General features: G+C 33.3%; 1 protein-coding gene across 3 annotated transcripts in view; it reads right to left on the bottom strand.

The window, feature by feature from the left end:
- sdt (MAGUK p55 family member stardust) overlaps nt 1-14,164 on the bottom strand; it is a 276,035-nt gene that overhangs the window by 18,796 nt on the left and 243,075 nt on the right. For all 3 annotated transcript variants that reach the window (XM_089092566.1, XM_089092567.1, XM_089092569.1), the window contains 5 exons: nt 12,373-12,654; nt 7,571-7,813; nt 4,867-5,066; nt 3,531-3,667; nt 536-700 (listed from right to left, as the gene is read on the bottom strand). In XM_089092566.1, the coding sequence (XP_088948692.1) occupies nt 536-700; nt 3,531-3,667; nt 4,867-5,066; nt 7,571-7,813; nt 12,373-12,654 (1,027 nt within the window). The remainder of the gene's footprint in view (nt 1-535; nt 701-3,530; nt 3,668-4,866; nt 5,067-7,570; nt 7,814-12,372; nt 12,655-14,164) is intronic.

Here is a 14,164-nt window from a genome sequence, read left to right as displayed (position 1 = left end):
CGGGTATCATAACCTTCTTTAAGTAAATTTTCCTTTTTTTAGTCATTTTCGTTTTTTCCTCTATTTGTGCTCCACTTGTTCTTTTTATTTTTGTGTGTTTATAATCGTTATTAATAAGATCCACTGGCTGGAGGAGAAACCCAAAAAGCTAGATCTTGCCAATATATTATTTCTAATCTCACAAAAAAAGAAGAAAATATTTTGCAAATTAAAAATTATTAACTTCCTGCTAAAAATTCCAGCCTTAGTTTCACAATTATTTCTAAGCAATTTCTATGAGACACATCCAAGATAAACAACAGTAATGTTATTCATAGACAAGTCGTTCCCTTCATTGTCTCATAATTAAGATTTTTATCAACTTGTATATCCTTGTGACTTAAAACATTCAAATTCATATATTCCTGTATTAAGAATAAATTGCACAACGAAAAATACTTAAGAATATTCCTATTGCACTTTTGCTCATTGAAGGATGTCTATGACAGTAATTCTTAAAGCAGAACAAGAAGAAGAAAAAGATTTAATGACATACGAGGAACAGCTGCAGCGAATCGCTCAGAATCCAGCATAAGTCGTTGCCTAAGTTCTTGTCTGCCAATGTTTGGTGGTCCAATGAGAACTAAAGGTCTTTTGTGATATTCACGGGGATAATATAAGGCCACTTCTTCATAAGTTAAAATTTCTTCAGAATCTAAATCTACAGATGGAAATTTATGATTTTTTTTTCACAGCTATGATAATGAAAGCAAAGAACATACGTAAGGTCAATAAAATACACTATATATAAAGTGTAAAAGCCTTGCTAAAGTAAAATTTCCAATACAAAAGACAGAGAGAGAAAGAGAGAGAGAGAGAGAACTAGAGAGAGGGAGAGAAAGAGAGAGAGAGGCTGAAATAGCAACAATAAAATAGAATAAGTATAAAAGAATATGACTACTAAAAACAAAAAAAAATATTAAGAAGATTAATTCGTATCTAATTCCAAGTACAAAACAGTTCGTGGTAATGAACTGTAAGTAAGGAGCGACCCGGCTCAATAGTAACCGAAACTCTAAAAAAACGGAATTTTGATACCAGTAGATACATGAAAAGAATAAAATTTTTATACTGATTTCAAATATATAAGTTTCACCAAGATCACGGGTGCGTTTTTTTTTTTTTTTTTTTTTTTTAGGGTTGATCGTATCGATCCAGTGGTCTTAGAAAAGCGTGAGAAAGCTCATTCAAACATAAATTAAAAGTTCGAATGCCCTTTTTAAGTGACCCAAAAAATTGGAGGGCAACTCTCATTTGTTTCTCGAAGTGTTTCCCGAATTGTTTCCCGTTTCCCGAATTTTGAGATAGCCATTTTGTCCAGCATAGTCAAAAATCGAATAAATATGTCTTTGAGTACAACTTCATCCCCCACAGGGAAGGGCGAAGGGCGAAGGGCGGCAAGTTATGAACTTTGCCCATTGTTTACAAACAGTAATGGTTATTGGCAAGTATACAGACGTTTTCAGGAGGGATTTTATCTGTATCTGGTGGGGGGGGGTGGCAAGTATACAGACGTTTTCAGGAGGGATTTTTATCTGTATCTGGTGGGGGGGGGGTCGGAGTAGGGGGTTACGTGGGAGGATATATCCATGGGGGAAGGGACATTACTATGAAGGGGGCGCGGATTTCCCAGCATTATTTTAAAAACGATCAGAAATTAAATAAAAAAAACAAGTTTTTTTCAACTGAAAGTAAGGAGCAACATTAAAATGAACATAAATTATTACGTATATGAGGGGGTTCGTCCCCTAGTCTATAATTCGCTTTTTACGCAAAAGTTTTTTTAGTACTTTCAAAAGAGCTATCTATTCTTTTTAAACGACCTTTGCGATTCAGGGGTGTGATTCGAACAAAATTCGAACTTTAGCGTAAAGAACGAAGCATTGACTAGGGGACGAATCCCCTCATAAACGTAGAAATTTCTGTTCGTTTTAATTTTTAATGTTGCTTTTTACTTTCAGTTGAAAAAACCTGTTTTTTGAGGGTTCGGTATTTTACATAAGAAACATAATTTCTAATCTTGGAGATATGCCATATATAATTTCTAATTTCTATATATATATATATATATATATATATATATATATATATATATATGTATGTGTGTGTGTGTGTGTCTGTGCGCCCGTGTGTTTTTATATTTAGGGTCGCCAAGATCCACGACTGGACCCAGGGCTAAAATATTTCTCACTTACCCCCCTTGTATGGCATCTTTAAGCAGAAAGAGTTCGAGAAAAACAAACACCACAAATATTTATTATTTGATTTCTTCTTTTTTTTTAAGTAGTGCATTTATCGTCCACTGTTTCCAGTGCAGTTATGAACTAAAAACTGCAATAACAAAACTCTTGTTTCATTTTTTCAATCTCAATCTAGTTATCGTGTAAAAAACGAGAGACAGAACTATAACAAAAACCATATCTTTTCCAATTGCCAGGCGATAGTATGGAAGGGGAAGGGGCAAATAAATCGACGAAAGCAACAAAGAAAATTCCCCTTTCATCTCAATTGAGGTTATTATTAAAAAGTATCATCACTGCAACCGTTATGAAAATATATCACACTCCACTCCTTTCCTTAAGTACACTAAATAACATAAAATGAAAAAAATAAAAAAATCATAATTTGATTACTTTTCTAACCATTTTGAAATCAATCAAACCAATCTTCAAAATCGTAGTTAAAAAACAATGTATTATCCAACTATTTTTAAAATTCAATTGCATAGCAACTACTTTTAATATCCCCACCTAACAAATTCCATAATTTGGTCCCTCTAAAAACCGGAGAAAAACCCAGCGTATACGTAATTAATATAAACTTTATCCATCAACAGGTGATGGATAATGATCGGGATACAGGTGAATTTGGGATGAACTCTATCTATGATAATTTATTAAAATCTGAGAGAGTAAAGTTCAATTCACCCAATGTAGTTGACCATTGTCCAAATGTTATATCATTGAACGCTAATGAACCGAATCCAAGAAGGTCAAAGAGGCTAGCTTCTGCCTTTGCTTTGAAAAGAATTAGAGATTTAAACAATATGTAGTTTTATTTGATTTCGTATATAAACTTTTGTTTTAAATTGTTTTAGTTTAGTTTTACTACTGAAGACGGTCACTGAATATATGACCGAAATATCTGGTATTTTTTGTGAATTTTCTATACACTGTCTATTAAAAAGGATTTGATCCCTATTTTGAACTTTTATTTTATTATCCATCAACACAGAAAATTTTCTATCAATTGGACTTTCAGTGTGTCTCCCAGTTCTACTGTATCACAACCCCCTTCCCCTAACTCCTAGACAACACAGCCCATTGGATATACACAAAAGTTGGCTGCTGCTGCTGGTTGTTTTTTTTTTTTTTTTTTTTTTTTTTTTTTTTTTTTTTTTTTTTATCAGCAGAATATTCTGATTCGGACAATCATGTGAGTAAATACCCGAGTAAAAGCTAAAAAAAGTAAAAAACGATTAATCCACTTACCATCAGTAAAATTTGAGTTATATTGAACCTTTTTCTTCTTTTTCTTATGCATTTTTCTGGCACATAAGAGAGTGTTTTTCTTAGAACGCTTGCTTTCCAATGAGTCAGCCATTATTGTTTGCTTCATAATTTCACGCCTGAAATTTAAGCAGATTTAATAATGTCTACTAATTAGCAATTCGAAGCTCAAAAGATCCAAATTTTTAAGAAAATTTGCAAGACCAATTAAAGTATTCGATAAATATATATGACATTCTATAATTGATATATGGACAAGGTAAACATAGTGCTCCATTCATTTTTATCGTCTTTCCAAACATAATAATTAATTCACTTGCAAATACAACCCCACTACAAACCTGATGGGCGCACACATAGCCCAGGGAATATATAAAAATTTAAAGAAAAATTACTAAAAAACTGAAATACATTATTGGGGCTATACAACCCCACTACAAACCTGATGGGCGCATACATAGCCCAGGGAATATATAAAAATTTAAGGAAAAATGACTAAAACACTGAAATACATTATTGGGGCTATACAATCCCACTATAAACCTGATGGGCGCATACATAGCCCAGGGAATATATACAAATTTAAGGAAAAATGACTAAAAAATTGAAATACATTATTGGGGCTATATAAGCGATCACAAAATGGGAGCAAGGAAGGGGAGGTGCATTTGTGAGTTAATTGATTATTATATTTGGAATTAAAGAGCTATAACGAATTAAAGAGTTTGTCTCTATGTCAGTTATGGAATCTTGTATATATTTACTAATTATTCTACCGACTAGATTTTCTCTGAAGGTGTGTCCCAACTGTGTTTGAAGAGGCACATGTACGTCTCAATATCTACAGTCATGCGAGCCACCCTTACTATTAGTGCTGCCTCCCTTTTTTCAAAATTCAGAAATCAATGGCTAAAACGTAGGGCTATGTGCACAAATGTACGAATAATCAGAAACTTTCGCATATGTAGTGTTTCACACAGCAAATGCCTATATTTTGGATTTTTTTTTCTACCTGTTCTTTGTTATTGTTCAAACACTTAGGTTTGATAGGATCCGTCTTTCCAAGAATCTTTCCAATAAATAAAAAAAAAAACTTACTAAAAATTATGAAGAAGCTGAGAGACGAATCTTTGGCGAGTTGCTTAAAAATAAGTTCAAAAATTAATTTTAGTATCATCAAAGAAATATTATTCCAGAAAAAAGAAAAATTATTAAATTCAATTAATTAGAATTAAAAAAATCCATATACGGAATAAAAAAAAAACAAAAAAACAAACTGTCTTCCCAAAAAGACACAGTCATGCATAGAAAAGCTTACTGTTGTTGGAATGACTTGCTCGGAATGAGTCCCGCCAAGTTGTGTTCCTCTTCCCCATCCCGATGTGCTTGCCACCAGTTGCCATCTTCTTGCGAGATCACATGGAGCACATCCCCTTTTTGAAAGGCTAAACCCAACTCTCGACAAGGAATGTAAAGGTCTTCATCGGGGTCATAATCAAAATGAGCTTTCACGTGCATCTGGAGATAATAAAATATATCAGTCACTCTTTGATCTGCCTAGATTTTCAAAATCAATTAAAAATAATACCGAACAATAATACTTTAGTTCAAAACTGTTTTAAAAACCATGTCCTATTGAACTTTCTTCGTGCACACACATTGATATTACCCGTTTTTGGGGGAGTGTTGGGCATGTTATTTGAAAAGCAAACAGATGTAAATTAATTAAAAATTGTAAGAAGTTACAAAATGGGTAATCGAGAGAGCTCTTGGGGGGGGGGGGGGGGAGATATCTTCTTGGTTACATGCTTGCTTCATGATTAGTTGTATTCCGAGATTTTCAACTGTAAGTGTAATTTTTACAACACTATTTTTTCGTACATTCATCATGTTTTCAGTAAAAAAACTGGAAGAAGAAAAACAATGGATTCGCGCAATGAAAAACCAGCTATATTTTCAACTACTTGGAAGACAGCGTCACGACATTAGTTGTAACGTCGTAGGCGACACCAAATCCACGCATTATAAAAAAGAACAAATAAAAAACATACGAGACGCGCCAAAACTAACAATCCACAGAGAGCACAGGGGCGCCCTTCTTATTTATCACTCCCAGATATTACGTCTTCTATTATTCTTTGTACCATTTATTTATTTATCAAAAAAAAAAAAAAAAAAAAAAAAAAAAAAAAAAAAAAAAAAAAAAAAGCATTAGGCCAAGAGCTTGTCTTAAATATTTATTCCAGAAATAGTTCTAAAGACAATAAATTTCTGAGGAGGGAAAATGGAGGAGGCTACCAGCACAAGTGTGAAAATCAAAACTTTGGATTTTCAGAAACCTTCATCTATTAGAAAGCTTATTAGTTCACTAGAAAAAAATGAAACAAAAAAATAACAAATGGTTCTCTACAGAAAGTAGATACCTGGCTTCTATGATATTTCATATCTTGCAAATTATCTTACATGAAGTGTGACCCAAGCATGAGCTTCATATGATTAAAGCTTCATATAACTTGCAAATTATCCTACAAGATGCATGACCTATAGTAGAAGCTTAATAGTTTAAGCCTCCACTTAGTTTGAACTTCATATAGTTTAAGCTTCACATGTCTTACAAATTATCCAACAAGATGCATGAAGAAGCTCAATAGTTTAAGCTTCAACTTAGTTTAAGCTTCATATAGCTTAAGATTCATATAACTTAAGCTTTATATATCTTGCAGATTATCCTACACGAAGCCTGACCTGTTGTGGAAACTTACACTACAGGTAAGCTTCCGTTGCAATACACTTTGAGATGAAAACGGACCATTAGTCAGGCCGTCTAAAATTAAAGCACACATACAATGCATAACGTGCGCTGGGGCCATACATGTCATGTATAGTCAGCCCTATTATATTTGATAAGCGTCGTCAAAAGAGCGGCTAATTTTAGGCACTTCTTTTTCTTAAGTTTTCATTGTTCGAAAAACAATATTTCTTGTACTTTCAATAAATAGTAGCAAACTTTAAGCTTTAAACTCTTAGAACTGAAAGAGAGAGAGAGAGAGAGAGAGAGAGAGAGAGAGAGAGAGAGAGAGAGAGAGAGAGAGAGAGAGAGAGAGAGAGAGAGAGAGAGAGAGAGAGAGAGAGAGAGAGAGAGAGAGAGAGAGAGAGAGAGAGAGAGAGAGAGAGAGAGAGAGAGAGAGAGAGACAGAGAGAGAGAAGAGAGAGAAGAGAGATAGAGAGAGAAGAGAGAGAAGAGAGACAGAGAGAGAAGAGAGAGAGACAGAAAGAGAGAGAGAGAGAGGGCAGGAGGAGATGGGTTTGGACAGGAGCGGATCTAGGGTGTGGTTTTAGGGGCACGTGCTCTCCCTAGAAGGTAAAAAGTTGCACAAATAACAAAGGTGAAGGTGCAAAAAATACCTATGGGTGAGCCAAATTTTCATTGATGCCCCCCCCCCAAACATTAATTCTGTATCTGCCCAAGGGGTTGTTAGAGAGAAGGGATTAGAGAGGAGCGATCCAGAGATTTGGAAAAGGCAAAAGAGAGGCAAATTATATGAAAAATAATGGAAATCCAGACTAGACTTAAAAATTCTTTTTGGGGGAAGGGGCTAAACATCGCGAAAAATGCAAAGTCGAATTTTCGAAGTATAGTGAATGCCTAAAACCTCTTCATTGTACCAGCAACTGGGCCTTAATAAGCCAAACTTAGTATAACTGAAACTAAACATAAAAAACCAAAACTAAGACTTAGTCCCTGAGTCTTCTGCTCTTCTGCTCGCTCAAATATTTGACATATTTAACTTTATACAACTCTTTATATTTTAGCCACTTAACACACATACAGCTCTTCATATTTTGTCCACTTACCACGCCATGAAATTACCACGCTCAAATATTTGACCTACTCAACTTTCTACAGCTTTCTAAATCAAAAATTTTCAGCCACTTTACCACGCCATAAAATTACCACGCTAAAAAATATAAACAACTTACCTTAATACAGTTCTTTAAATCGGAGAATTTTAGACACTTACCACGCCATGGAAAGTTGGTGAGCTTGGTTTGGTATCACTCGCAGGCTGAATGACAAAAGTAAGCGTTCCCGTCATTCTTGCCAAAAGATCACAGACATCATTCACAGATTTACCTCGAAGTGGAACGCCATTCACTTCTAAAACTTCATCGTTTTCATAAAGCTGACCACATCTTTCAGCAGCACCACCCCGAACAATTCTCCCAATGACAACAGATTCGCCGTCATTCCGCACAGTTGCTCCCTTTATATAAAAGCAATTCTACATTAATTTTGTATACGAATTATTTTATAGAACAAAGAGGATTTTTTTTCAGCAAGGAATTTCCCCCTGAATTTTAATGCAAAAGTTCACTAGCTGCAAAATTTCACAAGACGGTGTTATTTTTAATATATTTTAATTCATACAAACGCCATTTTCTTAAAATGCGCACTTTTAGCCGTCAACAGATGGCCTCAGACGTCGACCTTCTGGTCCCAGATCCTCCTGGGATATCACAGTTTCTTATAATTTCCCACGCGTGTTCTAATATATATTTTGTTTCCCGTATATATGATAGTCAACGTCCTGGGATTTTCATATAATATATCAATTTTTTTTGCAATTTTTTTTGCAATTCCTTCAACTAAAGTAAAGAACTAGATCCAGAAATTGCACATGGTAAAGAAAAATTTGGCAGCAGGCTGAAAAATCAAAAATTGCAATTCGCGACCATTGATTTTAATTTTCATTGAGGGTGGAATCATTGGATTAACCTCCCGTCTCCTATAGAATATAACACTCGTAATCAAAAACCACACTTCCACAATTATAACCATGTTCGTGTGGAATGCAATAGAATAGAGATAAGAATTATTGATCACCACTTAGTGTTTCTGCGAGAAATTCAATAAAATATATAAATAAATAAATAAGAGGCCAAGGCCGTATCCAAAGGGGGAGGGATACCTGCCTTGCTCCCCCCCCCCCCGAAATTTAGCAAAATAAGTAGCAAAACTTGTAAGCAAAAACTCGTTACAAAGTAGCAAAAATGGATATAAAATAATTTTTTATGCGTTTTGTAAGTTTACCCCCTCCCCGAATAAAAATACATGATACGACCTTGACCTAAGGCTACTTATAACTTTGACAATGATGATATCTACAAACAACTTTAAAAGCTAACTTTAACACTAAGTAAATTTTTTACAGTTTTTGAAACAAAGTTTCAACTAAAGGATATTTTATTAGAGCAAAAATGTTTGTTGTTTTTCAATCCTCACAGTAAGTTCAGACATGCTGGAAAATGATTTCCAGTAAATCGTTCACACTGCAATGCTCGTCTACTGGAAACATACTGGAAAAAAAGGACAACTAATGACCATTGAAAACAGTCGAAACACAAAAAACGGAACTACTGACTTTTGTTTCTCTAGTAGAATGTAAGTCTAGCTTTTCTTGAATAGATAATATTGCAAATCTTCTGTGTTTTTGGGCAATTCTTTCTATTTTTTCATTACTCACGAATATGATTCAATATATATATATATATATATATATATATATATATATATATATATATATATATATATATATATATATATATATATATATATATATATATATATATATATATATATATATATATATATATATATATATATATATATATATATATATATATATATATATATATATATATATATATATATATATATATATGGTTAATATCGACATTCACTGGTGAGTGTTCAAAATTCCTTGTTCTCTGCTTAGTTCAATTAGCTTAGCGAGTCAGCTTTTTCAGTCTTATGCAAGCCATGATGGTAAAAGTTAGGTTAGATAATGTTAGTTTAGGTTAAATTTAGTTCTAAATATCAGAAATGGATTAAAAACCTAACCTAAGCTATCCTAATCCAACCTAACCTCACCAAACCTAATCTATTCTAGCCTAACCTGTCATCATCAAACCTTGCATTAAATTGAAAATGTTGACTGCCAACGCTAACTAAATCCAAGGAGAAAAAAAGATATTTCGGACATTCACGTTAACATGTATAAAAACAGCTGAGCCAGAATGCCATAAACCAGGTTTTATTTTATCTGTTAATAAGTTAATAACTGTTGATTCTTGTTTTCAACACAATTGGCACTTATTTGGAAAGTTTGTCATTTTCTGGAATGTTTGTCTGGACATACATTTTTTGGAAGAAAGGCATAAACCCGTAACCCACCTTCTATTGCTTGGGCAGAATATCTCTGGTATACAGATTGTAAATGTAAGAATATCTCTTCTGCATTTCTAGGACTAATAAAGTGTCAATTTCAAGTTGTTTTGTTGAATTTAAACTAGAAAACACGATTTCTGTTTAATAACGAAGCTGCTCAAGTTAGGGTTATACTAACTCAATAATTACTCAATAAATCAGATAACTCAAATAGCTCAGAGATAATAACTCAATGGCTACTCAATAAATCAGATAAATTAAATAACTCAGAGATAATAACTCAATAGATACTCAATAAATCAGATAACTCAAATAACTCAGAAATAATAACTCAATAGCTACTCAATAAATCAGATAACTCAAATAACTCAGAGATAATAACTCAATAATTACTCAATAAATCATATAACTCAATAATTACTCAATAAATCAGATAACTCAAATAACTCAGAGTTTATAACTCAATAGCTACTCAATAAATCAGATAACTCAAATAACTCAGAGATAATAACTCAATAAATCATATAACTCAATAATTACTCAATAAATCAGATAACTCAAATAACTCAGAGATAATAACTCAATAGCTACTCAATAAATCAGATAACTCAAATAACCCAGAAATAATAACTCAATAATTACTCAATAAATCATATAACTCAATAATTACTCAATAAATCAGATAACTCAAATAACTCAGAGATAATAACTCAATAGCTACTCAATAAATCAGATAACTCAAATAACTCAGAGATAATAACTCAATAATTACTCAATAAATCATATAACTCAATAATTACTCAATAAATCAGATAACTCAAATAACTCAGAGATAATAACTCAATAGCTACTCAATAAATCAGATAACTCAAATAACTCAGAGATAATAACTCAATAAATCATATAACTCAATAATTACTCAATAAATCAGATAACTCAAATAACTCAAGTTACGCTGTCTTGAGCATAAGCATATCCAATAAATAATTTAAAGACGGTTAGTAAACTTTAATTTTGGATAGTATTTTTGTTATTTTGCTAATAAACTTGCAAAATGAGTGGTCAATTGCCAGATTCATAAACTAAAAAAAAACAGGGAGCCTTGTTTCAGCTCTCATTCACAATCATTGATTAAAACTCAAGTGCTATACTGGTCAAAATTTTGTATCTTTGGGTTTGGTTTTATTTTAGTGGAAATTCATCGCTAGTTAGTGCTAACGCGTCTCTCAGTTCGTATGACAACGAAACTCCAGACAGCGGCGTTGCATCGGACATCGAAGTCTCGAACACTGATAGCTTTTTTGGGATAACTCCGAAGAGAAAGCAAGTATCTTATAACTCGGATACGACCAAACGCATCTCGTTTTTTTTGTTCCTCGTTTTTTGCTTCTTTCTTGCACCGGCACTTGAAAATGGGGTTGTGTTTCAACAATTTATCTGATAGGCTACTTACGAAACAACATTATTTACTTAAAAAATACATACAAAAACATAAGACTGCAACCCCTAGAAAGGCTCCATGGTATGTAAAAGTGGGGGATTACTTAACACACAGGGTGGCGAACGTGGTCCGCCAGTTTAATTTGCGTAACCCCTCATTATCGCTATTTTGGCTATCTGTCTCAAATTTGAACATTCTGTTTAAAATCTGAGACCAGCTATCTCAACCAAGTGTAGCGAGAAATTATGACTTTATTCAAGAAAATGTGGAAAAGACCTCTGATTAGTCGAAAGTGACAATTAATTTCATCCAATCAAAGACCATTCTACGCTGCTGTTGTTTCAAATTTGATACGGATACTACAGTTTCTAATACACCCCATACTTAACCATGCGTATAACAGTGCGCAAGCGTATTGGTCCAGAATAGCCACACTTGGAAGTTCTAATTTTTAAATTGAGCCTGATGCGTTTGAACCACGTTTGCCACCCCGACCATTCAGAAACCCTAAACAAAAATTTGACTGTTTATTTAATTGAACGTTTCTTCGTCTTGTTTTTACATGATTGTGTCGAGAAATTCGTAAGACCCGACTAAGAGACTTACAATTACCTACACACTCCTTTGGGTAAACATTCAGACGACCTGTTCCATACGCCAGCTGCACTGACATATGAAGCATTCAAGCATATCTAGTGACACTGAGAAAGATATGAACAATAGATTTATTATAGTTACTTATGCTGCTTTTGTAACTTCTCAAATTTACCTGGAGGACTCTAAAATAAGTGGGGGGGGGGAACTTTAAAACAATCTTTTCCATTACCGTTTCTGCCTCAATCGATGATGACTACACCGTTTTCCATGAAACTTTCATGGTAAACGGTGAAAGGAAGAAAGAAAGGAGAGAGAGAGGGAGAACTCAGATAATAAATACTTAAAAAAAAGATAAAACACTCAACATTTCTAAGCTTTCTTCTATGCTTTTTTTTGTTCCTCTAAATAAATCGATTATATTCTGGATAATCGATGATACTCACGAAAATTTCATTATCAAATCAAAAAACAGGGGGACAAAATCGAATTACTAAAAAATATTCACAAATACAGCAATCTGAGAAACAAGGAGAAAGAAGGATCGAGATGATATTTACCAAAGGTTCATTTGTTTTTTCAATCCGAACAATTTTAATTCCGTCATCAAGAAGTATTGGGGAATGGCTAGGCTGTGGCGTTACTGTGAGGTGATCTTTCAGCGATGGCGTCGAACTACTTCCGACATCTACACTAAAGTCATTTTCTGATGGCGGCGGCAAGGCGACACGTTCGGCAATTTTATCATGGGCGTAAATTAGACCTTCTACTTCAAATCGGCTTAAAATATCCATTAATTCTATTGCTTCTGTCTGACTCGAATCTTGCAAAGACGTTATGCACTATAAAATAAGTTAAAAAATGAATTAATTAGTTAATCATAAATATCAAAAATTTTCAAATGAACATTAGGTTTTAATTTGAATTACCTACCAAAATATTTTTTGTGTGTAACTGACTAACTAATTTCGATATCAAGTCATAAAAAATCAAAACACGTTATGTCTAATCAAAACACTCGACTCTTTTCACCTATCGAGGTACAAGATACTTCTACGTAGCTCCTTGTCGATTAATTCTGATTTGATTTATCAAATCAGTACTACAGATGGCTCCTTTTATTTAAAACACTCGACTCTTATTGGCTCCTTTTATTTTTTTAAAACACTCGACTCTTTTCACCTATCGAGGTACAAGATACTTCTACGTAGCTCCTTGTCGATTAATTCTGATTTGATTTATCAAATCAGTACTACAGATGGCTCCTTTTATTTAAAACACTCGACTCTTATTGGCTCCTTTTATTTTTTTAAAACACTCGACTCTTTTCACCTATCGAGGTACAAGATACTTCTACGTAGCTCCTTGTCGATTAATTCTGATTTGATTTATCAAATCAGTACTACAGATGGCTCCTTTTATTTAAAACACTCGACTCTTATTGACTCTTATTGGCTCCTTTTATTTTTTTAAAACACTCGACTCTTTTCACCTATCGAGGTACAAGATACTTCTACGTAGCTCCTTGTCGATTAATTCTGATTTGATTTATCAAATCAGTACTACAGATGGCTCCTTTTATTCTACAGATGACCCAATTTTAAAATGATTAAAAAAAACATTTCAACAAGATTTCTAAGCTTTTATTCGTGACGTCTACATTTTCGACGCAACACCTTAAATTAGGTCGTTTTTTATCAAGACCACACTGCCTTTCTACTAACGTTCAAATGTGGATAAGTCCATTTATTAGACAATGAAAACATATACAAAAAGTCTGGATACTTCGACCACATATACAGCAGTCAGTAGATATACTCTTGTATCTGTTTTCACCGTCTAATAAATGGACTTATCCCCATTTGTACGTTTATTTGCTAATCATCTAAAAAATTTCTCTTTCACACAAGTACCAGGGGACCGAGCTTCGCTCGATGGAAAAGAAAACTTTTTTTTTAAAAACAACGTTAATTTTATTTGTTTCGTATATTTATTTATGCATTCCTTTATTGGTTTCTTTAATTTAATTTTATTTGTTTTGCTCTAGAAAGTAAAACCATTTGACTATTGGACGACTTGTGACGTCATTAATATGATTTTTTTTTTTTTTTGAAAAATTAAGGCCCTTAACGAATTTTCCTAAAGCCGTGACCTATCAGGATCGTTTTTTTTTCACATGGGGAAATGATAGCATGCCAATTTTCAGACAATAATATTACAAAGCTGTTTTCGTGAAAACTTTACAGATAAATATACATTTGTTCGATCATTGTTGGTTTAATAAGATTAGATTTAAAAAGTATTTTCCAAATCCCTTTCAACATCAAAGTACGTTACGTGGTGTCAAAATAT

This window comes from Artemia sp. Qi Xiang Cuo, chromosome 7, assembly GCF_049724085.1.
Source record: "Artemia sp. Qi Xiang Cuo chromosome 7, ASM4972408v1, whole genome shotgun sequence".
NCBI lineage: Eukaryota > Metazoa > Arthropoda > Branchiopoda > Anostraca > Artemiidae > Artemia > Artemia sp. Qi Xiang Cuo.
The sequence above is the reverse complement of the archived record's forward strand: the minus strand, read 5'-3'. Positions and strand labels throughout refer to the sequence as shown.